This window comes from Mesoplodon bidens, assembly GCF_964165515.1.
Source record: "Mesoplodon bidens genome assembly, chromosome: 3".
NCBI classification, from domain to species: Eukaryota; Metazoa; Chordata; class Mammalia; order Artiodactyla; family Ziphiidae; genus Mesoplodon; species Mesoplodon bidens.
This window is the reverse complement of record NC_138178.1, coordinates 18,208,531-18,235,780: the sequence shown is the minus strand read 5'-3', so window position 1 is coordinate 18,235,780 and position 27,250 is coordinate 18,208,531. Positions and strand designations below refer to the sequence as shown.

The 27,250-nt window shown below is 37.4% G+C and overlaps 1 protein-coding gene across 4 annotated transcripts in view; it reads left to right on the top strand.

Annotated features, from left to right (window-relative positions):
- CUL2 (cullin 2) overlaps window positions 1-23,483 on the top strand; it is a 79,770-nt gene extending 56,287 nt beyond the window's left edge. For 3 of the 4 annotated variants that reach the window (XM_081228708.1, XM_081228707.1, XM_081228706.1), the window contains exons 10-21: window positions 2,443-2,567; window positions 4,489-4,596; window positions 5,321-5,380; window positions 6,290-6,418; window positions 6,520-6,606; window positions 7,604-7,756; window positions 8,040-8,117; window positions 13,443-13,509; window positions 17,346-17,548; window positions 19,662-19,763; window positions 22,025-22,141; window positions 22,887-23,479. In XM_081228708.1, the coding sequence (XP_081084834.1) occupies window positions 2,443-2,567; window positions 4,489-4,596; window positions 5,321-5,380; window positions 6,290-6,418; window positions 6,520-6,606; window positions 7,604-7,756; window positions 8,040-8,117; window positions 13,443-13,509; window positions 17,346-17,548; window positions 19,662-19,763; window positions 22,025-22,141; window positions 22,887-23,018 (1,361 nt within the window). In that variant the 3' untranslated portion in view covers window positions 23,019-23,479. Of the gene's footprint in view, window positions 1-2,442; window positions 2,568-4,488; window positions 4,597-5,320; window positions 5,381-6,289; window positions 6,419-6,519; window positions 6,607-7,603; window positions 7,757-8,039; window positions 8,118-13,442; window positions 13,510-17,345; window positions 17,549-19,661; window positions 19,764-22,024; window positions 22,142-22,886 lie in introns of all 4 variants that reach the window. The other variant, XM_081228709.1, reaches the window with a different exon arrangement.
- Window positions 23,484-27,250: the final 3,767 nt, after the last annotated feature.

Below are 27,250 nucleotides of genomic sequence, written 5' to 3'. Positions count from 1 at the left end.
ACACACACATACACACAGGAATATCAGTCAGCCATTAAAAAAAAAATCTGCTATTTTGCAACAACGTGGATCGACCTCGAGGGCATTGTGCTAAGTGAAATAAGTCAGACAGAGAAAGACAAATATCGTGTGATCTCACTTATACATGGAATCTATAAAACAAAACACATGAACTCATTGATACAGAGAAGAGCTTGGTGGTTGCCAGAGTCAGTGGGGATGGGTGAAGGGAGTCAAAAGGTTTAATAACTTCACCAGTTATTAAAAAAATAAGTCATGGGGATGTAATAATGTATAGCATGATGACTATAGGTAATAATACCATGTTGCATATTTGAAAGTTGCTAAGAGAGTAGATTTTAAAAGTTCTCGCAGATATCGTATAATAACGCTTATATGTGTAATCTAGAAAAATGGTATAGATGATTTTATTTACAAAGCAGAAATAGAGACACAGAGATATAGATACCAAGGGAGAAAGGGGTATGGTGGGAGGAATTGGGAGACTGGGATTGACATTATTGATACTATGTATAAAATAGACAACTGATGAGAACATACTGTAAAGCACAGGGAACTCTACCTAATGCGCTGTGGTAACCTAAATGGGAGGGAGGTCCAAAAGGGAGGGGATATCTGTATGTGTATGGCTGATTCATTTCTTGTGCAGTGGAATCTAACACAACATTGTAAAGCAACCATACTCCAATAAAAATTAATAAAATAAATGAAATAAAAAAGTTCTCATCACAAGAAAAAATTTGTAAATATGTATGGTGACAGATGTTAACTGATTGTGGTGATCAGTCTGCAGTATATACCAATATTATGTTATAAACCTGGAACTAATATATGTCAATTATACCTCAAAAAGAAAAAGAAAAGGCTGTCATATGGTTATATATTTGCAATCCCTGAAAAAGGTTTATGTCCAAAATATAAAATAGTCAAGAAGTTTGAACAGGCACTGCAGAATAGAGGTTATCCAAATGGCCAATAAACATATAAAAAAGGCTCTCAATCTCACTACAACAGAGGAATGCAAATTAAAACCAAACTAAGGTATCAGTACTTAATCACATTTTGATATAAAATGAAAAAGACTGAAAATAATAAGTGTGTGGAAGCATATAGAGTAATAGGAACTTGTTATACGTTGGACCTAGAGTATAAATCAATGCAACCACCTTGAAACACTGCCAGTGAGTGACTGCTAATGCTGAGCAAACACATCTCGTAACGGTCCAGCTGTTGCTCTCGTAGGTGTTTCCCCCCCAACCCAAAATGCGTGCACACATGCACAAAAAGACATGCACAAGCATGCTCACAGCAACATTGTTTGTAATAGCTCCAAACTGGAAACAGCTCAGATGTCCAGTAACAGCAGAATGAATTAAAGTAACGCATATTCACACAATGAAATATTATAGGAGAGTGAAAAGGAACACATTATAGCTGCATACAGCACAGGTGAGCCTTATGAACATGTTGAACCAAAGAAACCAAACATGAAAGAATTGTATGATTTCATTTGTTTAAATGGTTCAAAACAGGCAAACCGAACCTGTGGTGTGGTTTAGTTTAGTAAGTAACTAATCTGTCACGACAGTGATTACCGTTGCAGAAGAGCAGGAGGGGTAGTGATTGGGAAGAGGTATGAAGGGGACTTCTGAGTGGAGGTCATGTCTCTTTCTCACTGTGGGTGGTGATAACTTTGGGAGGGGGCTTCACTCGTGATAATTCATTGAGATACACACTTATGGTTTGTACATTTTTCTGTATGTGTGTTACACTTCAGTAAAAAGTTTAAAATAAAAACCACTACACTGAGATATCATTTTCCACCTCTCAGTGCAAAGATCAAAACATTTGTTGGCAAGGGAGCTCCTGGCCACTGGGAGCTCCGTCTAGAAGGTCCTTCTACAAGACTAAGCTTTTCATGGCAGTCCCACTTCTAGGGATTTATACTGCAGATATTCTTGCCCATATGCAGGATTATTCACTGTAACATTGTAATATCAAGAGATTGGAAACAACCAAATTCCCATCAATTGTTAAGTAATTGTTGTAATGTAGCCATACAATGGAGTGCTAAGCAGTTGTAAAATATGAGGAATTGCTTTGTGTACTGATGTAAAAAGATCTCTAAGTTAAAATGTTGTTTATAGTGCATGAAATACACTACACTATTTGTATAAAAAGGGGCAGAGGGAAGAAGAGCGTATTTGCTTGAATGCGTAGGAAACAGCTTTGAGAAGATACTAAACAGCCACAACATTGTTTTCCCAGGGGAAGAGGCTGGGGTGATTGGGAGAAAGGTGTGGGGATCCGGCTCTGCATACTCTTCTGTAATTCTGCATTTGGAACCATATATTACCTATTATATTGGAAACATTTTTAAACTATTTGGAAATTTAATAATAAATTTCTTTTTCCCCTCAGACATGGCAAATATGTATGTCTTACTCCGTGCTGTGTCCACTGGTTTACCTCATATGATTCAGGAGCTGCAAAATCATATCCATGATGAGGGCCTTAGAGCAACCAGTAATCTTACTCAGGAAAATGTGAGTTACATAAGGAACTGGAAAATTTTTCTCTTAATCAGATTATCATGGAGTTTTTCTTTTGATTTTACTGTTTAAAAGCATGAAAGAAAAGTCCTACCATGCCAATAAATGAAACGTCTTTATTAAAATGTTCAAACCTAGAAGTTGTTGGACACAGTTTGGAATTATCAGTTATTAGAAAATCAATGAATAAGATAAACTTCTTCCTACACACTGTCGTGTTCATTTAGCAATTGTTAATTAATTTCTCACAGAAAAGTATGTTTGCTGTTTCTTTTTTTAAAATTAATAATTAATTTTTGGCTGCGTTGGGTCTTCGTTGCTGCACGCTGGCTTTCTCTAGTTGCGGTGAGCGGGGGCTACTCTTCGTTGCGGTGCGCGGGCTTCTCATTGCGGTGGCTTCTCTTGTTGCAGAGCACGGGCTCTAGGCGTGCGGGCTTCAGTAGTTGCAGCGCGTGGGCTCAGTAGTTGTGGCTCGTGGGCTCCAGAGCGCAGGCTCAGTAGTTGTGGCTCACGGGCTTAGTTGCTCCGCGGCATGTGGGATCTTCCTGGACCAGGGCTTGAACCCATGTCCCCCTGCATTAGCAGGCAGATTCTTAACCACTGCGCCACCATGGAAGTCCCTGTTTGCTGTTTCTAAATAGTCTTGTTTCTGTGTAACTGGCATTAATGTTTAGTTAGTTGTAGTGGTAATGGTATTAATCAGTGATAATATAGACAACTTACAATTTGATTTCCTTTTAGATGCCCTGGATTTGATAGCCCAGGAAGCAAATTTGGATTAAAACTATCTTCCCTAAATATATGCTTACTACCCAAAATACCCAGCAGTGACCTTCATATCCTTACTCCCCATCTTAGGAGTTCCCTGCCATTTAAATTACTGTTTACAATAAGGTGTCTCCTATCAAAGTGTGCTCCTATTGTCAAATTTTGTTGGACCACCTTCTTTGTTTTTACTAGTGATGGTTGACAAATAAGATAGACATGACATCACATGTCGCTTCTCTTTCCTATGTAGAGCTGTTTGCTCCTCCTGTAATGCAGTGATCTGTGTATAGACCGCATTGTTCAGGAGCATTTATTAAATGCTGATCTCCTTAGTTGTAGATTTATTTGTCTTTGGCAGATAATTCTTAGATGTTATGTCCTGCCACAGTAATGCATAAACTTTCCCATTTTTTGTAAAACTATTAATTTATATTGCTTAGATCTAATAGCCTGTATTATTTATTAGGTTTCTTAGTTTATATTAGTTTTATAGATTCAGGGTGTGGAATGAAATTGGGCATAGAGGCATAGAGTTTGGTGTCAAGGCCTGGGAGATGCAAATACAAGAGAATGCGTTTGTAGGAGACTCACATAGTTTTAGCTGACTTAGAAGTCTTAGGTCTAACTTCATAGTTATCTCCATTAAGAATGAAAACTCACTTTTGCACTACTAGGTATTTCTTCTCTCTGAGATGTGGGGAACTGTACTGCCCGACTCTAGGGGTCTCAGTTTTCACAGATAATGGCTTTTTAACTTCTCCTCTCTCTCTCAGCCTTCAGTGCCTTTGAAGGCCGTTTTTATTTACATAATCCTCTATGAAAGGGATAGGCCTGGTAGTTCTGAGATTGTATCTTGTTACACTTAAGATACAGAATTCCAGCACCAGAGAGAAGTGTTTTTTCCATGGGTTCTTCTGGCAGAGGAACTACAGTCCTGCATTTCCAGTGTTGAATGACAGCTAATTTCAACATCAAAGTTTTAGATTTTTAAGACCGTCCTAGCTAAAAACATTTTTTGAGGGTGTGTGTCGTGTGTAACATTATTTGCTTAGGGAAAACTTTACTCTTAAACGACTCTTCACTAAGCCAGATTATACCCTTGAACTTCTTAAAATGTGGTTTTGTACTTCGTATTTCATATTTTTAGATGCCAACACTATTTGTGGAGTCAGTTCTGGAAGTACATGGTAAATTTGTTCAGCTTATCAACACTGTTTTGAATGGTGATCAGCACTTTATGAGTGCATTGGATAAGGTAACTTTTTAATACCTATATTCTTATCTATATATAACTTTCTTCATTTAATCATTATTCTTTAAGGTAGTTTCAGAATTAGGGCTTCTAATTGTGAGATTTCTAATCCGGAGATGGAGATTCACCTTAACCAACCAATTTCATAGTGAAAGTCAAAATAGAAGTGTGTTACGTAACTTTGAAGTGAGTAGTTGAATGATTGAATTGAATGCTTGAATTATATGGGAATTGAATTTCCCATGATTTTGCTATAAAAGGAGACTTGTTCATACACTAGTATGTTCTGAAAAATACGTGTATAATTTTAATATTCTTTAGTGCTCATTTTTCCTTTGAATATAATACTTAGGCTATAATGAATAATATTTGAAAGAAAAGTATTATATTTTACAAATTTTAAATTTAAATTTGCCTACATGGTTGTTGTAAGATTTTTTTAAATATAGCCTTATTTTATGTGTGTTCAAATATCATTAATGAGTTATGAAGAGTATCTTTCAGTAGGAACAGGATTATGTATAATCATTATATAATTACCATGAGGGACACAGCGAGAGGAGTTTACCCTGTGTTAGATATGACAACAGTATTAACAAACTACCCCCAAAATGCCATGTTTTATGTGGGGTGGTAATTTTTGGATGTACAGATTATAGCATATATAGAGCCAGCTGTGTTTTTACCCTATTAATGGTGGCTAATTCCTGGTTTGTCTTCTCTGTAGGCCCTTACATCAGTTGTAAATTACAGAGAACCCAAGTCTGTTTGCAAAGCACCTGAATTGGTAAGTTTGATGGTTGCATAAATGTAAACATATGAAAAGTCAGCATTAGAAAATGCAAACTGAGGTGAATGTCAAATTAATTTGTTTTTGTAGCATTTTTTTAAAAGTAGTTGAAATTAATTATTAAAAATAAAAACATCAATACTGTATATCATTTGGCTTTTATTTAAGGAATGCAGTAGGTCATCTCTGTAGCCTTTTCTTAAGAAATAATTGAAGGAGAAAATATTCCATTTTACAATGTTTGGGTTTGAAAGTATGACTGTTTTAAAATAATTTGCATTACTTTACATGGAGATTTTATTTTATCTGAGATCTAAAGGGAATTTGATGAAAAATGTTTGATAACCTTTAAAGGAAACTTGCTTACAAGGTTGTTGTGAGATTTTTAAAAAGTACTCATGTAATGTCAGAAATGACAGAACTGCTCAAAACTCACCTAGGTGTTCCATCAAAACTTAATTACTGGTCTTCCCTGGTGGCACAGTGGTTGAGAGTCCACCTGCCAATGCAGGAGACACGGGTTCGTGCCCCGGTCCGGGAAGATCCCACATGCCGCGGAGCAGCTGGGCCCATGAGCCATGGCTGCTGAGCGTCCAGAGCCTGTGCTCCGCAACGGGAGAGGCCACAACAGTGAGAAGAGGCCCGCGTACCGCAAAAAAAAAAAAAAAAAACTTAATTACTTATATCATTGCTGTATTGATCATTCAGGGTTGATTAGATTTTTTACTGTTTATAGTTTTTGAAAAATTTCCCTGATGACATATTTCAAGTTCTTTAGTGCATGTCCATGATTATTAAAACATAAGCTTGAGGATGGCAAAGACCGTGATCTTATTTTGTGTTGTCGCCACTGTGCCTCCTTTGAGAAGCGCCCTCTGTAAGCGTTACTGTCAATTTCTATTTGAGCTCGCTAAGTACTGTGACAACTTGCTGAAGAAATCAGCCAAGGGGATGACAGAGAATGAAGTAGAGGACAAGCTCACGAGCTTTATTACTGTCTTCAAATATATCGACGATAAGGATGTTTTTCAGAAGGTAAGTTGTGAATCGAGAGGTTTTATGTGTCAGCTTTGATTTATTTTTGAACTTTAAATCATCAGAAAGGAAGTAATCTTTTAAAATATTTTTTAATGTAGTTCTACGCAAGAATGCTGGCAAAACGTTTAATTCATGGGTTATCCATGTCTATGGATTCTGAAGAAGCCATGATCAATAAATTAAAGGTACTGTAGGCCTTTGATATGATAATGTCCTAGAAGTTATTCCACTAGCACACAAAGATGTTCATTGTAGCAATATGAGTAATAACAGGAAATAATTCATCAACAGTTGACTGGTTAAATGTAAACTGTTGTAGTCTCATGGTGGGATATGCAAATGCTGTATTAAAGGACAAAGTCTCCCTATATGTTGATATAGAATCATCCACAAGATAAAGTGTTAACTTTACAAAAAACTTGTATTACGTATAAATGAACACGCCTAAAATATTCCTTTAAGTACAAGTTTTGTGGAGTGCATTTGAATTTCAGTTCACTTTTATGTCATTTTAGCTTACACACTGATGAGATAAGCAGTTGCTGATTTTTTTTATCCTGAGTTATTCAGTAGTTGATAATTTTCCTGTATGGTATACATTGAATATGTGGTCCTTTTTAAATATACCAAAAATAACTTTCCCTTTAATTTTTAGAGGTAATGTTAACAAAGCTTTTTATATCCCAAAATTAGAGATCCAAATTTTCTGACCGGGTGATGACAGAGTTTTGAGTAATTTCGAAGAAATAGATTTCTTCATTACTCAGTTAATGGTGTTAAAAATCTGCCTCAGTACCCTCCTTTTTAACAAATATTCCCAGTTATCTTTCATGTGTATTTGATACTATCTGTAAACCTTATAAGGTATCTTACATTCAGTAATGGAGCATTTTGTAGTGTTGAAATGATATACGGATTTATAGAAAAGTTCTTGTCTTAAAGGGAAATTTGTTGTTTCATAAATATTTGTTTTCATTCACTTATTTAATCTGCATTTTAAAAAGAAGGAATTTTTGAAAGGTTTTGAATAGCTGCTTTGGGTCATGAATAATACAGGCCTTTGGTGTAAGTGTACAAGCAGGACCTTTGACCATAGACCTAGCAGTAGCAAAACATTCTTAATAATCAGTATGGTTTATTTTTGTTTTTAAGTCATATGTTTTTTAAAACTTTCTTTTACAGCAAGCCTGTGGTTATGAATTTACCAGCAAGCTACATCGGATGTACACAGATATGAGTGTCAGTGCAGATCTCAACAATAAGTTCAACAATTTTATCAAAAATCAAGACACAGTAATAGATTTGGGAATTAGTTTTCAAATATATGTTCTACAGGTATGAATATGTGTTTCATTGTGAGCATTTACTAATCATTTCAAATACTCTGATACAAACGATTAATAGATTGATGCCTGATTACCTTTCTTTCAATCAGAATATTATAGCTTCTAAAGTTTTATGTTATATTGATCTGGAATGAACCGTGCCTTGATAGTAGTGCTGGTGGGTTTTATCAACATTTTGAGGAAGGAGAAAAAGGTGCTTTAGTTGCTTAAATCATTTTATAAACATTTACTTTCAAGTGAGATGTTTAACTATTTGACTTTTCTCCTTCTAGGCTGGTGCATGGCCTCTTACTCAGGCTCCTTCATCTACGTTTGCGATTCCCCAGGAATTGGAAAAAAGTGTACAGATGGCAAGTTGGCAGAAAATATATTGGAAGACCTAAGGAATTTTAATAATTATCTTCACGTTATATCACTTTAAATATTTCTCCGAAGTCTTGAGGGCTCACGTGATATAAAAATATGGGCTTCCCTGGTGGCACAGTGGTTGAGAGTCCGCCTGCCGATGCAGGGGACACGGGTTCGTGCCCCGGTCTGGGAAGATCCCACATGCCGTGGCGCGGCTAGGCCCGTGAGCCATGGCCACTGAGCCTGCGCATCCGGAGCCTGTGCTCCGCAACAGGAGAGGCCACAACAGTGAGAGGCCCGCATACCGCAAAAAAAAAAAAAAAAAAAAAGAAAATTCACAGGGCTTCCCTGGTGGCTCAGTGGTTGAGAGTCCGCCTGCCAATGCAGGGGACACGGGTTCGTGCCCCGGTCTGGGAAGATCCCACATGCCGCGGAGCGGCTGGGCCTGTGAGCCATGGCCGCTGAGCCTGCACGTCCGGAGCCTGTGCTCTGCAGCGGGAGAGGCCACAACAGTGAGAGGCCCGTGTACTGCAAAAAAAGAAAAAAAAAAAAATATATATATATATATATATATATATATTCACAACTTATTGTTATTCTGCCTTGTAGGAAGACTGTAAATTATTATAGTTTCTAATATGAAAACTAAAATGCTAAGGGTGTCAGTTCTTTGTCAAAGCATGTCTCTTATTCTTAGTAAACCTGTTACCTGTCTTAAGTAGTTCTAAATTACAAAGATTTTGATATTATAAGAAAGTTTAGAATCCAGTACTTAAAACAGTCATTTTCTAATTTTTCTTTTGAATATTGAGCCATCTTTATAATTCATTTGTCCCTTATAATAGTTATTTTTATTCTGGGCTGTAATTTAGGTAAATATATGTAGAATGTGAAATATTCTAGAAAAAATAGATTGAAGCTGGAAAATTCAAGTAAAAATGGCTTTAAAGTGTGACTGAATAGAAACCATAGACTTCTTACCCAGAGCTTTTAAAGAGACTGTGGAAACTACATCTTTAACAGCTGTTGAGATGTAACTTGTACCATACGGCTTTGTCATGTAGTCCTGTAGTCATTGTATCAGGCTGCCGTAACAAAATACCACAGCCTGGACGGCTTATGAATGACAGAGATTGATTTCTTATGGTTCTGGAGGCTGGAAGTCTGAGGCCAGGGTGCCAGCACGGTGGGATGAGGGCCTAAGGCGACAGACTTCTTGCTGTGTCCTCACATGGTGGAAGGGGCTAGGGATCTCTGTGGGGTCTCTTTTATAAGAGCACTAATGCCATAGATGAGGGCTCTATCCTCATGATCTAAGCACCTCCCAAAGGCCCCACCTTCTAAAACCATCACATTGGGCGTCAGGATTTCAACATGAATTTGGGGAGACACAAACATTCAGGCCACAGCACTCTACAGTTCACTCAAAGTGTACACTTTCATTGGTTTTCAGTATATTCACAGAGCTTTGCAACCACCAGCACCATTTTAGAACTTTTCAATAACACTAAAAGAAACCCCCTACGTATCAGTAGTCACTCCTCACCTTCCCCAACTCCCTCCCCTCTCCCTAGCCCTAGGCAATCTGCTTTCTTTCTCTAGATTTGCCTGTTCTGGACATCTCATGTAGAGCTATGTCACACGTGGTCTTCTGTGACTGCCTTCATTCACTTGGCAGAAGAATGTCAAGGTCCATCCATGTTTGAGTCTGTGCCAGTAGTCCATTCCTTTTTATTGCCAAATAATATTCCATTGTATGGAGACACCACATTTTATTTATCCATTCATCAGCTGTTGGACGTTTGGGCTGTTTTGACTTTTGGGTGTGTACGTAATGCTGCTATGAACATTCATGTACAAGTTTTTGAGTGGATGAACATGTTTTCGTTTCTCTTGAAGCTGACCCTTTTTGATTCTCTAACTCACCAAAGGAGGCTTATCTTTTAATAGTCTTTTACTTGGGCAGTAACTTGAGGTTGTGAACCAGTGAGTTATGCATATGTTTATGAAGTTTAAAATGAAAATGGTATTTCATTACACTATTTACTAGAGATGTTCACAGTGTGTAGTTTGAATCATTACATTATGTATGCATGTTATTTTTGCTTCTTTCAAAATAAGGATTATAAATCAAGTAACACAGTGTAAGCTCCGGAATCATAACTCCTGATTTTAAATGTCTGCTCTTCCGTTTACTGTGCTCTGTGACTTTGGGCAAATAACTTCCGAATTTTTTGTTAACTGATAATACTACTACTCAGACTGTTAATATGAAGATGAAATATGTAAAGCGCTTAGTCTGGTGTATAAGAAGTACTCAATAAATGCTGAAAGTAGAAGTAATAGTTAATAGTGATCGTAGTGGTAATAGCAGAGTAGCCAGGTAGATTTCAAGATACCATGCATAAGGTGGACTTTCCGAATAGGAGTCTAATTTAGGACTTTCTGCGTCTTTGAAAAGGCGTGATAGTGCAAACCATCTTAGAAACTTCATGAAGAAGAGCATTTGTTTGGATGGGCAGAATATGATCCCAGGGCAGGGGATGGGGTAGCCAGGTGTAAAGCACTTTGATGTATTTGTGACCAGGCAAGAGAAAGAAAACTGACCCCTCACCTTTGACAGTCTTAAACCTTATTTCTTCTGCTGCTTTTCCAATCGAAATTAAGGGACAGGATGGGGGCTGGCAGAACTAAAATCTCCTTTAAGTTTGTTATTCTTCTCTTTCTCCTTGAAATAATTATTTTCCAGTAATTATTGGAGTACTGGAATCAACCCCTTAAACTTTATTTATTAACATATGACCTTCCCCAGGTTCCAGTGTCCTCATTTACAAACAGGAAGTGGGTTTCTTTCTGACTATAAATTATGATTCCAAGCATATCATTCCCTCAGTTTGGACTTTCTCTAATTACCAGTAGAGGGAGTTTGTCCTTACACTTCTCCTGATAAATCCAAGTTTTCAGTCACATAAGAATGAAAATCCATCTGTGTATTTAATAGTGTACATTTTTTCACATGTAAATTAATTCCTTTTGCTTTAATGGTCATCAGTATATTTTCCCATCTTTCCCTTAAATATAGCTGTTTATCAGAAATCACATCCGTTTTACATGTATCTTAAAACTATGGAAATTAAGCTTTAATTGAAAGCAATTTTTTTTGGAGACTTCCCTGGCGGTCCAGTGGTTGAGACTTTGCCTTCCAGTCGGGGCAGGTGGGGACGCGGGTCGATCCCTGGGTGGGGAGCTAGGATCCCACATGCCTCGGGGCAAAAAAACCAGAACATAAAACAGAAGCGGTAGTGTAACAAATTCAGTAAAGACTTTAAAAATGGTCCACGTCAGAAAATCTTAAAAAAAAAAAGTAATTTATTTTGCATATTAGACCAGCATATCTTAAATCTACCTTTGTACCTGGTCCACAAACCTGAATAATAACTAAAGAAATATAAGGTCATGTATATTAGTGCAGCTCTCTGTTTGAAATGAATACGCTCATCAAATATGAAACGTTCATTTTTAAGGCCCCTTGAGTTTCAATTAATGCCTCAAATGGTATTTGAAAGATGCTCTCTGTTAGCCTGACTATTATAACTATTAAGCCTGACTTTAAAATGAGCAGTTTAGTCAAGGTATATTTATTACTAATAAACTTTGATAACACAGTTATTTAATAACATCATTAAGCAAGATGTTACAACTTTTGTATTTTAATACCAGATGAATTGATACTACTCTCCTTTGGAACTGAATCTTTTTGTTCTTGACTAGCTATGGATATGAGAATCTTTATAATCAGATTTCAAATTTAAGGATAAAGGAATGCTTTCTTTGGCATATTGATATCATCATCAATAAAACTTTAATGATAGTACTAGTTGCTAGGGCTATAAAGAGGTAAAGCATGTGCTTTCAGAGCTTGGAATATACGTCCTAAAGCTAGTTTTGCACTTACATAATTTATAAAGAGCATTTTAAAGTTTGGTTTTCTCAGTTTCAAAAATGTTTTATTTTGCTTTTGTCCATAAATTCCTTATAAATGTTTCATAATTACAAATTGTATAGTAGTAATTGAATTTTATTGACACCCAGGGAGATTATTAGTCAGAGCATACCTCTGGGATCCTTTTATGACATACTTTGATTTTTTTCTTTGTCTAGATTAGGACCAGGCAGAAAAATCATAAGTATTTCAGGTGCCAGTTATTTCCTATTTATCATGCCAGGGGGCTGGTGAATTTGCTCATAGAGGAGAATGCTGCACCATTGGAGGGAAAAAATGTTCAAGTTTCAGCTTCCCAGGACCATCTTGGAATAAATTGCTAAAAGAATTCACTAATTCTCCTGGCTGGCAGCTGTGAACTTTTGTTGTAAGGAGTGGGCATAGTGCAGCTTACAGGTCAAATGTTGCTGATTGCTTTATTTAAACTTCATTTTGAAAGTACAGAAAGTAAAGTACTTTCTGTACTTTCAAAATGTAAAGTAAAGTTTGAAGTACAGATAAAAGCTTTAGGTATATTACATATGGCTCGTTATGCTAAAAGTATGTCCTGAATTCTGAATTGTGATATGATGAATATATTTATTTTTCAGTTTTTATATGGAAGTTGAGTTTTTACCTTTTTTACATTTCAGTATCATTTTCTCGCTGTAGATTATGTACTAGCTCTTTAGAAGATACGAACTCTATTTTTTGGACTGATGTCCTGCATTCAATCTGAGGGAGGAATTTTTAAAAATTTAAAGCTATGTTAATAGAATGTTAAATTTAATTTTTCACAATAATGTCAACAAAAGATACAAAGACAGGCCTCTGAAGCTTTGCTTGTATTAGTGTTTGACTGTATGTGGACGTTAAATCGTGGATGTCACTTTTGGAGTGACCACTGATATTATTCAACCCGTCCCTTCAGCAAGGGTATACGTTAGCAAATAGGAGACTAGAAATGAAGGTTTGATTTATATTTTCATGTTGAAGTGTATGTGGTAGTGGTTTTGGTCAGGGATTTTATTTATAAAGTCCAAATTGATATCATTCAAAATGATAATTTCTGAATTTATACAAAAAGTTAAATTTGCAGGGCTGTGGTTTGGTGGAAAGAACCACAGACAGGGTTTTAAGTGAAAAGAGCTGGCCTGATATTTATATGATCTTTGTCAGGAACTTGCATAGATGTGTTTTCTCATCTGTAAAACGAGTAAATATACCAGATGGGCTCTAATGTCTTCTCTAACATGAATTTTTTTACTTTTTTAGTGTAGTGATAGCCAGGTAAGTTAGGTTGTAGTAGCTGAAAATAATTTGATTCCTTTTTTCTTTTTTACAGTTTGAATTATTTTACAGCCAGCATTTCAGTGGAAGGAAACTTACATGGTTACATTATCTTTGTACAGGTAAAATGCATTTAATTATATCTAGTTTAATGAAATTTACCTGATATGATTATGTTAAAAATTTGGAAAGCGATTTCATAGGCCCTAATTATAGTTGTTGTTTTTTTCCTGATTTTAGTTTTTAACGTTTTCTTCTTCATCTACCTTTCTGGTTACCATTAAAGCAACTAATAATGAAGTTCAAGTGAAGCACTTTTTTTTTTTTTTAATTTGTATTCCTTTTATTATGAGTAAAGTTGAGCACGTTTTTATATGGTTAAAGCAAGTGCAGCGTTTTTACTAGTGTTTTATAATTATGCTACTTATAAGGAGTTTCTGAATTTTATAATGGTTTCCTACATTTCTGTAACAAACCACTTTTTATAGATATTAGGAATTTTATTTAGAAACCCAGACTTGATAAAACATATCTTAAAAACCTCTTCTCTCTAGATATGGCAGATATCCTCAGAAATTTCATTAACTATTATAGCATCAGAAGGAGACCTAACCATTTGATTTTTATTTGTGGTACTGTAGTGAACGGCAGTAGTAAACGCTTTTTCCAGAATGTCCCAGTTAACTTCCAGTACTTTCCAGTTTTAGAAAAGTTTAATCAAAATCTAATCATTTCCTTAGCTTCCTCCTGGAACAGTGGGGTCTACTAATTGGAAAGTAGGATTAATACTTTGAGTGATTGGAGCCTGTATTTAATTTCTCTAAGCTGCCTGAAGATGTTAGCCAAAGCAAACACTCAGAATTTCTCTACTTTTGCTAAAGCTATGCTTTGAAAAGTACATTGAATCAACTTTCTCTTTGTATAAGAGGGAAAGGATGGCCATGTATGTTAATGTCTCTTAGAAATGGTACAAGAAAATCTGATTAGTTGCCATACCTTTATTTAGGAAATTCACTCACCTAAGAGAAATTTCATCTAAGTAGTTTCTCGTAAGTACCATTTATTTAACTACTTTGTATTTGGAATATGATGTCTCATTGTGTTAGTAATACATATTAGTACATAATAATTAGTACATAGTAATACATATCTTTACAAGTTTATCTTTATTGAACAAATTGGGCATTTTAATTTTTTCAGTAGTTTGTGAAATAAAGAGATGTTCATTGATATTCTTAGTAAGTGGTCGCTTAGTAGTTGGCCTTTAATTTTACATCTATTGTGAATTTTTTATATTCTCATTTAGTAAATATAATTGATTTTAAGGAGAAAAACATTGCTGGACCAGTGTTTTAATGGACTTGGATTAAGTTTACTTTTACTTCCCCTTTATCTATCTTGGGGAGTTTAAACTCCTTTGCATTACCTCAGCAATAATCAGTCTGTCTCCTAAAGTAGTTTTAATGAGGGATTTACTATTTTGGTGTTTGGCAACTAGTTATATATTCAGATTAAGATATTATTGGTGAGAATACTTCTTCGGTGGTCCTGTGTACTTGTGTTGCATTACATCAGAAGGCACGTGGTGTCAGACTGTCCCACTGTGAGAGACAGTAAAGTGGTCACTTGGTTGAGGTGATGTTTCCATTGTGAGGAGACTGTTTCCCCTTTTCAATTAGCAGGTGATCTGAGGGGCGACACTTAGGTCCCAAATGAATACCATCTTCCAGGAACAACTGTATCTGATGGTTGTAGCACCCACTGGTGATCATTGCTTCCTGGTTGCAGATCAGTGATACTCTGTCATGCACTCAGCATTTAGTAGCTGACGCTCTTCTGTAAAAAAAAAACTTTCCCTTAGAGACTAGGTTGCTGATAGGTAGTAGAGGAGTAACGTGGATTAAAGTCTTGTGAGAGTTCTGCCTACTTCTTATTTCTGGTAATTGTTAATTACCACTTCAGTTATGGTTGTCTGATTTTTCAAGTATGTGTGTATTAGAGTGTTTTATTCTAGTTTGGAGTTTCTTAAAGTTTGTCAACCTATTCTGAAGGTTAAATGACCTCTCTGTCATTTTCCTTTTCTGTTTACACAGCAGTAATTAAGTGAATCATCCAGATTTGGGATTTCCTTCCTTGCCCCACATGTCCCTCCACCCCTTCCCCAGTACTTCCAGCCATGAGCTGAGTAGTAAGAGAACGGTGCTGAAAAAAAGTAGAAAGAGGTCCATGTACCCCGACACCGATAATTTATTGAAAAATAGCAAGCAAAAGTCATAAAACAAAACTGACAAGTTTTCCTGTTTTTAAGGGTTGCAGAGTGGATTTGATGTCAGTAAATGATACTTAGACCCCTTACTTGCATTGTCTCCTAATGCTCTTTGGGATCTTGTGGCAGAAGACTCATTCTGTTTCCAAACCCATAGTAGTACATTGCAACATCTGTGACAGCTAGGTGATGGTCCTAGCTTAATCATATAGGTGCTTGAGGCATTATCTTATACTTGTGTCTGGGATATGATTAAGCAGTCATTGCACAAATGGTGTAATGCAGTTTACATGATTTTTTTTTTTTTTTTTGCCTCTCACCGCGTTTCCTAAACTTTAATGTTGAGATGAGGCTCTTAAAGTGCTCTTTATACTAATTGTTAGTAGGGCAGTCCTAATGACTGTAGTCTACTTAAACTCTACATGAATTGGATATTCCAATTAATTAAACTTCCTTTCATGAAAATTCAGAGATTAGGAATTTTTTCTCTAGGTGTTCCTATCCAAATAATTTTGAAAAATATTTCTGAGTACCAGTTTTTAAAAAAATAAGTCGAGGCATAATGCAAGTTAGAATAAGCATCTGTGTGGTCATAGTAAGCTGGAGAATTGACTTATATCCTTTAAAGTCTTTAATTACATAATGAATTAAATATATATTATTAAATAATAAAAGAAGCACACAATCTTGATCAGAGTTACTAATTACCACTAACAGGGAGAATGCAGCCTCTGGGGTAAGTTCATGTAAAATACAGCTTCCTTGAGTGAAAATACAGAGCCCTAAAACCAGATCTCATGCTGATATAGTTTATAATTCATTAACAGTCAAATAATGCAGGATGTGTGTGTGTCCTTGTGTAGGAGAGAGAAAGAGAAATAACAATCACTAAACCACAACTTTATTCTTTAGGAAGCAGTTCTTTGACTTGCATTAACTGTTTTTACATGTTGCAAGTGCATAACTGTTTGACACACTGTTTGTTAACAAGCTCTTCAGTGTGCTGCCCCCTGGGATGGGTAGAACTGTAGTTGGCCTAAGCCTGATGTATCTTTCTAGCTCTCAGGGTAGTGCTGGGTCCAGAACATCGTTATTCCATCAACTATTTCAACAAAATAATGCATCTGCCTGTTCGTCTCTCTTCCCATTTGTGTTTGTTCCTAGAAAATTACTGGGGAGAAAAACATTATTTATGAAACAAAATAGCATTGTTATATTTTGGCAGAAATTACGGTTTAGACACTTTAGTACAGGTGTCCTCCTGTATGCTTGAGCCTTCGCTGGGGTAGACCAGATACACACGTAGGAGGCAGTTGCTGGTAGCAGGCTGTCATGCTCTCCCTTTGTCTGTCTGTTTCTCCTCCTACCTCCACCCCCTCTTACTTTTTCTCTGCCCAAGTCTTAGCCTTCCTATTACTATTTAAAGACATTGTTTGAGCTTACTGGTAATGTTATGATAGCTTAACCATGATTTATACTACATACTCAAAACTAAGAGCTGTCCCCTGCATCCCCCCTACCCCCGCAAACAGATGATTACATTGCTGGCAGGAATAGCTTTGCAACAATTTAACCAGGAGTTCTTGGTTCACTCTTTCAGTAGAAAATATCTGAAATAAGTATTACTGAGGTAATTTTGGAATGCTTCATTTGCATGATGAGTTTATTGTCACAATTTTGTTTTAATTGTAGGTGAAGTTAAAATGAACTATTTGGGCAAACCGTACGTAGCTATGGTCACAACATACCAAATGGCGGTTCTTCTTGCCTTTAACAACAGTGAAACCGTCAGCTATAAAGAACTTCAAGACAGCACTCAGATGAACGAAAAGGAACTGACAAAAACAATCAAATCATTACTCGATGTGAAAATGATTAACCATGATTCAGAAAAGGTATGGGGTAATAGTTCAAGGAATTTAAGCATTATAAATATTAAAGCTTTTTCATGGGATGTTTGCAGTTTTAAAAGTAAGGTTATAATTGTTAATGCCCTTTGTTCTTTGAGAAGCACTCGAATCAGCTCCATTACTTCAGGCTCCTTACGGCCAAGAACTTGAGGTGTCACAGAGAAGGCTGTCTAAGCTGGTACTCGTGTGCCCTTTATAGATTGATTTTATTTGATTTTATTTGTCCTATACTGTGACAGTTTTACTGAAACATTATTAAAGGGTTGACAGCAGAAGGATTCTGGTTAATTGAGGTTTTAAAACTGTAGTCTGTCCTAAGTCTTGCTGGGGTTTTTCCCCCGTGTGTTTAGTTAATATTTAATTACATGGTTCTGTGATAGGAAATGACAGCCTGTCGATATCTATTTAGACACATATTTAATATGTGTAACTCCATCTCAGCTGCTGTCACGCTCATGTCCCTGAATTTCAGGACTCAACTAACCCCCATCTATATCTATATATATTTTTTAAATTAATTTGTTTATTTTTGGCTGCATTGGGTCTTCATTGCTGTGTGTGGGCTTCCTCTAGTTGCGGTGAGCAGGGGCTACTCTTCGTTGAGGTGCGGGGGCTTCTCATTGCGGTGGCTTCTCTTGTTGCGGGGCACGGGCTCTAGGTGCACGGGCTTCAATAGTGCTTAGTTGCTCCGCGGCATGTGGGATCCTCCCGGACCGGGACACGAACCCGTGTCCCCCTGCATCAGCAGGCGGACTCTCAACCACTGCGCCACCAGGGAAGCCCCATATGTTTTTAATATCTGTCCTGAGAATTAGCAAGCTGATAGTATATTCCTTTTTTTATTTATAACTTTTTTTTTCTAGTAACATGTTTTTGTTTTGAAAGTATGTCTTGGATATTTAAATGGTTAAAAAAGCAACAGATATGGGTTAAATCTCCTGCTTCAGATTATTGTGCCCATAAGAAAAAAGTCTTGTAAATGTTGCTTCGTTTTAATTTTGGTTCATGGCCTACGACTTCTCTCATGAGTTCATTTTGCTAATGATGACTTTTGTAGCCTATAATTGAACAGCTCTAAATGGCATATATGCTGAAATTCAAATCAAGCTTTTCTTAATTTTGAGAAACGATTAATTTTTCTGACTTCAGAAACTTAACAGAATATTAAGTTCTTAATATTAAGGTTTTAATTAAGGCAATTAATTATAAGTAAAAGTTTTTAAGTTTAAAATGTTAAGTTTAAATTTTTAAGCTTAAGTGCCTAAAAAGTTAAGTATTTTTCTAAAGCATGTTATTTTTACTGCTCAGAAATGTACAAAATAAATATTGATAGGTTGTTTGCACATTAAATTTTAATTATGAAGCTGGCATTCTTTAATAGAGTTTCTTTGGTTATTATTGAGAAAGTGCCATCTGCCAAGTGCTTCGTGGTCCTGCTGGCGGACAGTTTCCACCGTATGACATGCGTGGCTTTCTTAAGCCCAATACAGCTTAAGAGCCAAAAATTGGCTTAACAACTTCCACTTGAGAAAAGTCCACTCGCTTCTGGCAGAGTGAATAAAACGGGCGTTGAGGGGTGATGTCAGAATCACACCGGGGTGGTGAGGAAGTGATGCTTGTGTGCCATTGGAACCAGCTGGCTTCTCTAGTCAGGTTATTTTAATGGTATTTTGTTACTGCAGCATTCAAAAAAAATTTTTTTTGGGTTGTTTGGTTTTTCAAAATGTGATGGAAAAATTATGAGCCTCGCTATTTCATAAAAATTAAAATGTTAAATTCTGTTTAAGCCAATGAGCTTGACTCTCGTCAGATTTATCTGGTGGTAATGTATTAAACAGTTGGGCCAGAAAATAGCTTTATTCTAAATCTAAGCTGATTAAAATTCTATCAAGCATAAATTAGGAAAGAATTGTTTTTTCCTTCATTGTTTGACAGAAGACAATTATTTTTCTCTTAAATAATATTTATAATGGAAAAGATTACAAGAGTTGAGTCTTTTTTCCTTGGTCATTGTTTAATTTCATGGCATATTATTTGCAGCAATTGTTATTTAGTGATTTTATTTTTATAAATGTAAATGAATTATTTTTAATTGTAGGAAGACATTGATGCAGAATCTTCATTTTCATTAAATATGAACTTTAGCAGTAAAAGAACAAAATTTAAAATTACTACATCAATGCAGAAAGACACACCACAGGTAAGTGCTTTCTAACGTCATTTCTTTTGGAAATATTTAAGCATTGGACTTTACAAGTGGTAACACTGAGACCAATGCAGAACTTTTCATATCAAAATTATGATACATCTTCTCTGGTTTATTTTTTGCATCGACTAACCTTATAAACAGTATTTTAGATTTTAAAAACAGTAGTATAATGAGTATCTTAGGAAAAAGCTGTCGTAGTTTAGTCATATTTGCTCTTTTGTTTTCGTTTTTTTCTCCCAGTTTTAATAATTGTCACACAGCACAGTATAAGTTTAAGCAGTACAGCATAATGATTTGACTTACCTACATCATGAAATGATTATCACAGTAAGTTTAGTGAACATCCATCATCTCATATAGATACAAAATTAAATAAATAGGAAAAAAACTTTTCCTTGTGAGGAGAACTTGTAGGATTTCCTCTCAACAGCGTTCATAACACAGAGCAGCGTTAATTGTATTTATCATGTTTACATTCCATCTCTAATCATCATTTATCTTATAATTGAGAGTTTGCACCTTCTGACCCCCTTCATCCAATTTCCCCTCTCCCCACCCCCACCCCCTGCCTCTGGTAACCACAAATCTGATCTCTTTTTCTGTGAGTTTGTTTGTTTTTGAAGTATAATTGACACTGTGTTAGTTCCTGTTACACAACATAGTGATTCAATATTTCTGTACATTTCAAAATGATCACCATGACCAGTCTAGTTACAATGTGTCACCATACAAAGATATTACATAAATTACCCCACACTGTACATTCCATACCCATGACTCATTTATTTTGCCACTGGAAGTTTATACCTCTTAATCTCCCTCACCTATTTTTCTCTTCCCCTCATCTCCCTTCCTTCTGGCAACCACCTGTTTATTCTCTGTATCTGTAATTCTGTTTCTGTTTTGCTGTGTTCATTCAGTTGTTTTGTTTTTTAGCTTTCACATATATGTGAAATCATACAGTATATGTCTTTGTGTGACTTATTTCACTCGGCATAATACCCTCTAGGCCCATCTATGTTGTCACAAATGGCAAGATTTCATTCTTTTTTTTATGGCTGAGTAATATACCATTGTGTATATATATCACATCTTCTTTATCCATTCATCTATTGATGGGCCTTAGGTTGCTTCCATATCTTTGCTATTGTAAATAATGCCACAATGAACATAGTCATATTTGCTCTTAAACTGTATTAAGATATATGGATTTGTTTTGTATTTCCAAAAATTTCTACCTTGAATAGTAATATAATCTCATATTTTTCATTTGTAAAACAAGGGAAGGTTTTACAACACATTTTTCAAAGAAAAGTTGTAGAAAATGCTTCTCCAACTTTCCTGTGCAAAGGAACCACCTGGGGATGGTGTTAAAATTCAAATTGTGAGCTTGTTAGTCTGGAGTGGGGTCCAACCCCGGGTGAGCCAGTTTGCACAGTGAACATCTGCTGTTGCTTGTTTTACCTCAGCAGCAGTTGTTCTGGGGCAGCCTATTCATATCACTGAAGTTTCCTGATTGCCTCCTATGCGCCACCCTGGCCTTGGGCCCGGGGCAGGATGTGAAGGTATCAGAGATGCCAGGCCAGGGACTTACTCCCCCATGGGAGACGAATATCAATCAATTGCTGTTAAATTTGAAGGCTAAAATGTTCAAGATCTCATTTTCCTGTAGGCTAATGATAATAATTTGTAATATGGATTGTATTTTCTCTTTTAAAAGCTGTTATGAGATCCCTACTGATGTGGCATTGCCTGCTTGTGCCTCTCCTGCACTGTCTTTCCTTGAGCTCCATGCAGAGAGGCCCTTCTGGCCCATCCTTGCTGGCTTCTCTGCTAGAGTCAAATGGAGCCCTTCACAGCTCTTGCCCTTGAAGCCTGCTCCAGTGTGCACTTGGAGCCAGTTACTAAAGTCTACAAGCTTTGTGGTATAAGTTTTTACTCATTGATAGACAGCGGTCTTGAAAACTATTACTCTGTGTCACTTAAGTTCTCCTTTATTGACTACTTACACTGAGTACAATTTACAATAGTGTTCATTTAAAAAAAAATAACCTTCCAACGTTAAGTTAAGAAATTATACATAACTCACTGTAAATATTCTTTTGGTAATGGTTATGTTATATTGGGCACATAATCATATAATTTGATTCTCCGTATTGATTGGAGATTTATTTAAACTCACAAACAAAATGAGTTAAAAACAAGTGCAGCGACTTAATGTCTCATTGGCTTTTTTTGTCCTTGTAAAATAGGAAATGGAGCAGACAAGAAGTGCTGTAGATGAAGATCGGAAAATGTACCTCCAAGCTGCTATAGTTCGAATCATGAAAGCACGAAAAGTACTTCGGCATAATGCCCTTATTCAGGAGGTAAAAGGGGGAAACGTCCTCAAGACTTCTTGGGGCAGAGGGTATTAGGATTAGGAATGTTTCTTTGTGAAGATGTTACAGAAATAATACAACTCCCAAATAACACGAAGAAATGCTTCATTACTTAATGAGAACAGTACTCACTTAAAATTTCAGTATTAAATTCATGTTTGAATTTAGAGGTCTAAGCCTCACCGATTCAGTCTTGTGTCCAGTTATTGAAGGACATGGACCACATCACACACTCACTCGTTCCATGAATACACGAGCATCTACCATGTGTGGAGCACTGAGCAGCTCAGGATGTGGCTCCTGCTGTTTTGGAGTTCAGTCTAGTAGGGAAGAAACGCGTTATTGAAATAATACGGGAGTAAATATAAAATTACACTCACATGCAACAAAGAAAAGGTATACAGTAGCATGAGAATGTGTATAAAGGTCTTGACTTGGGGGTCTGGCGGAAAGCTTTCCTGAGCAGGTGTTACTTCAACTAAGAGCTGAAAGTTGAGTAGGGGTTAAGTGGAAGCTTGAGGGGTGTATATGAGTAGTTACATAGATGAATTAGTTTATGGTTTAATTTAGTTATATATGACTATTATTAGATTTTGCTGTATCCGTGTTCTTCACAGTTTTTATCCCTTCACAACATAAAGGTTGGGCTTTTTCCTTAGTTTGCATAAAAAGTTATTTGCTCCAGTGCCCTCCTGGTGAGAAGAACACTTAAACATCCATGTCTCTCCCACAGGTGATTAGCCAGTCAAGAGCTCGGTTTAACCCTAGTATCAGCATGATTAAGAAGTGTATTGAAGTTCTGATAGACAAACAGTACATCGAACGCAGCCAGGCGTCAGCAGATGAGTACAGCTACGTAGCGTGACGCGCGCTCCCCCAGTGTGGATGTGAGAAGGTCATTGCCATCGCCATCCGGTGTGTCCTGTGGGAGAAAGCAGGCCTGTGCCTCCATAATTTGGCCATTTGGCAGCCCCTGTTTCTCTGCTGTTTACAACATCACCAGTGCCACGTCATGAGCGTCAGAGAAAATGCCTAGAGATATTTCAAGCTCATGTCATTATGACATTTCTTAAAACTTTATTAAAAAAGAATGAATGAAGTATTGCTGAAATGTGGGAATTTGGCTGGGTACCATGCTTTTTCTCCCCTTCACGTTTGCAGTTGATGTTTTTTTTTTTTTTAATGTATCTTAAAGGACATAAGATAAAAAACTTAAATATTGTAATATGACAGATAACCTAATAATTGTATCTACATTAAAATGACAGACATGATATTGCTGCTTGTCAAATAAAAAAATAAAGAAATAGAATGCCTTTTTTATGTGGATGGAATATCACAAAATAATACATATAAATGTCCGTGAGTTTTCAAAGCAGCTCATGCAGCTTTAGTTGCATTTGTATCTGAACAGTGTAATTCACTTATACTCCTATTTAAATCCTACATGAAAAACGTCTAGATTGTTGTTTTTGAATGCATAAAGATGCGTTCAGCATAAAGAATGTTTTATTTTTATGGATTAGAACTACATTGGATTTGAGCGTTTTGAATAGTGAGGATTTAATTCCATCAAGAGTTTCTGGTGGTGTCCTGCTGCAGCTCAGAACCAAAAGTGAGGGGAATGTGTGTGACCTCACATCTGGCTCAGAAAGAGCTGTCATTCAAAGGCTGTCTTACTTCTGTTTCCACCGTATGTCAGTTCTAATGTAGACTGATGCCCCGCCTCTGCTGCTTCCCCTTATTCCTTCCTGTGGGTTGTAGGTGATCTTGTGTTCCTGGTGTATTCCTCCCATACTCCTGCCTGCCTGTTACCCTTCCACCCCCTACCACGTTCACACTAGAGTCACTCTCCGACGTCACAGGTGTTCTTCGCAGTGCATAACCTAAATACCTTTCTTTTTTTTGGTTTTTTAATCTGTGTGATGCGTTACACCAGCTGCCACTTGCATAGACATGAAAGTCCATTATTTTATTATATATATATCAACAGCACCATTAGAATGCTCTGGTCTATTTTCATATTTATTATCTATCTACCCTTCCCCCACCACAACACACACAATTTTTTTTAAGCTGAGATATTTTAAAGTATATCCTACATGAATCATTTCACTTACAATACTTCAGTTTATGTCTCTAACAGAAAAGGCCTTTAAAAAAAAACCACAACCACAGTTACTTTATTACACTTAACAAATAAACAATAACTTCATATCATTTAATATAGGGTCCATATACAAATTTCTCTTATTGCTGCAAAAATGGCGTTTTCAGTTGGTTTGTTTGATTGCACTTTTTCTAACTCATGTTTCTTAAGTGTTTAAAAAATCTACTGAGCTTTTAATGACTTCTATACTGTATTTCTCATTTTCCCTTTTTTCCCCCAGAGAGAAAATAATGGCAAACCGTATAATATTGTACGTCCACTGTCAAAAAAACAAACCTTTGTTTTGATAACTTGTCGATAAAGTTTTCCAAATTGATTCCTTTTTTTCTTAAATATTTATAAATGTTAAATTAAGTCTTATCCTGGTATCTAATTGTCAAGAAAATATATTGAAAAATGGACAAAATACTTGTGCCGAGGTCGACGGAAATGACTGACAGGAGTTGTTGTCCCACCCTTTTCCCCATTGCACCTGAAAGGAGACATGTTGGAGACACGCTTGTCATGCGCTTCCCCGAGCCCCCTCCCGAGAGGGGGCGGTGAGTAGGATGGGTGTAGCGCATTTTCTGCGGGGGAGCAGGAGGTTGGGAAGAGCTGAGGCTGTCTGGTGGGGTCAGGCAGTGGACGTCACGGCGCCAAACCTTGGCACACAGCTCTGTGCGTGGAGCGTGGTGCTGTGGGCAGGAGGGGTCGGAGCGACAGAAGGGCAAGGCGAGGGAGGAGAGGAATGGCTCTCGACGCTGTAGCTTAGAAAATGAAAGGAATGTGACCAAAACTTTCAGAAGCTAAAAGAGAAATCCTGAAGACTGAGGTGGTTAACATGTGAGCCACGGATATATTTTACAGCCAAACAATGTGCAGCTCTTGTCAACACTTTGCTCTTTCCCTTCGAAACCAGATATTTTCATTGCTGCTGGAGGTGCAGGTTTATTCTAGGGTTTGCTCCAATACTTTACGACAATTGCCTTAATATAAACAAAAGGATAGACACTCTGGGGTTTGTGTTTTACTTTATAACTTACGATCTTGATAGGACTTTATAACCTGTGTATGCTATAATGCTATAACATTCCTGTTAATTGTTTTTAAACCCTTATTGAAGGCAGACTGTGGCTGGTGCTTCCACATCTTGTTTGATCTTCAGACAATCCTGTTAAATAGGCAGCGTTCCTCTCTTTTCACAGGTGAGGAAACTAAATGTAGAGTGTTTTCCAGGAGTCATTGCCAGAAACTGCAGAACCTGAATTTAAAACCCAGGCAGGGGCTTCCCTGGTGGCGCAGTGGTTGAGAGTCCGCCTGCCGATGCAGGGGACATGGGTTCGTGCCCCAGTCCGGGAAGATCCCACATGCCACCGAGCGGCTGGGCCCGTGAGCCATGGCCGCTGAGCCTGCGCATCCGGAGCCTGTGCTCCGCAACCGGAGAGGCCACAGCAGGGAGAGGCCCGCGTACCACAAAAAAACAAAACCCAGGCAGGACTGTGGACCTAATAAATACAGTCTATTTATATAGAGTAGCCTGTGAATTAGATAGAAATAACTTCATGTTTTACATGAAGAATAGTTTTTCCTGACTTTTCAGAATAAAAGTTTGTGTCTAGTTAATTTGCGATATAATAAACACTTTCTATTTTAGTTTCTTAAGGTACTTATTTAAGCTGTAAATATACATGGTTAAGTGACTTGGCTCAAAACTGATTCATGGCAGAGAGTACTTGTGAACTTAATAATTTACATTCACATGCAGAAGTATAGAACATTTATTTCAAGTGCATATGTTAAATGCAAGCCTGTTTTCAATCAGAAGTTTTTGAGCTCTATGGCAGCAGTGGGTAATTTATTGAGCTCTTAATTTTTGGTCCCTAGGACAGATTCTTGGTTGAGCAAGGTCAGAGTAAAGATGTGAGCTTTTAAAATACTACTCCTGAAGGCAGTTGTAAATGCGCCGTAGCTAAGTGAGTGGAAATTAATACAGAAAGGCTCACTGGTTGAGGATTGGTATGTTCATGGAGCATGCCTTAGGCTGAAGCAATTAAATCAGGCAATCCTAGGAGAGACATAAGCCCCATTGGTTGGAGTTCGTTAAAGGTGGGCTTCACTGATGGGCAGGAATGATTTTGACTTGCTGTGACTGTGCCCCCTGGGAAATAAAAGGTTTTCCTCCCCAGCCTTCATCCAGTGTTCAGGCAGTACCCCTTCCTTTGTCACCTAACAGCCATGCCCTGGGGCCAGGTCTTGTGTGGGTACCATTGCTGCAACCATCAGCAGCCAAGATACGGTCTGTGCCCACGTGGAGCGTTTAGACTTGTGACAGTCGGACGTGAACATGCCATTCCAAGTGTAAGTGCTCGCGAAGGGAACTCCTGGCTCTCGGAGGAGGTCTTGTAAGAGAAGTTGAAAGACAGAAAAAGGCAGGAGAGTGCAGGGGCAACATCATGGATCCCGAGCGGATCCAGAATACCTGTGTGCCTGAGCGGCTGGTGTTTACATGGGTGAACTCCATTTGCGTGAAAAGAAAAAAGATGGTCATGTTTTCTTAGGTGGTGGGTGCATGAATATTCCTTTAATTATGGTGTGTAGTGTGTATATTTCTATTTTTGGTGTTCGTGAACTGTTTCAGAGTATTTGCAAAGTTCAGTGGGAAATGGCTACGCTGCTTTCGTGTGCAGAATGGACTCTGGAGGGAGGGCGGAAGTCAGTCGTGTGAACGCAGGAGGCCTGGGCAGGAGCGGCAGTTAGGAGAGGAGCAGTGGCGCCCTCTAGAGGGGGCAGTGGGTAGAGCTGACCCCACTTCCCAGTGAGTTGGGTGAGCGAGAAGGGTGAGTGAGATGACCCCAGACTCTTTCTTGGCTGTCACAGTGATGCCATCCAGTGAGACGGGGGACCTGGACGGGGCCAGGGTGGAGAAGGAGCGGGTGAGCTCGGTTCCA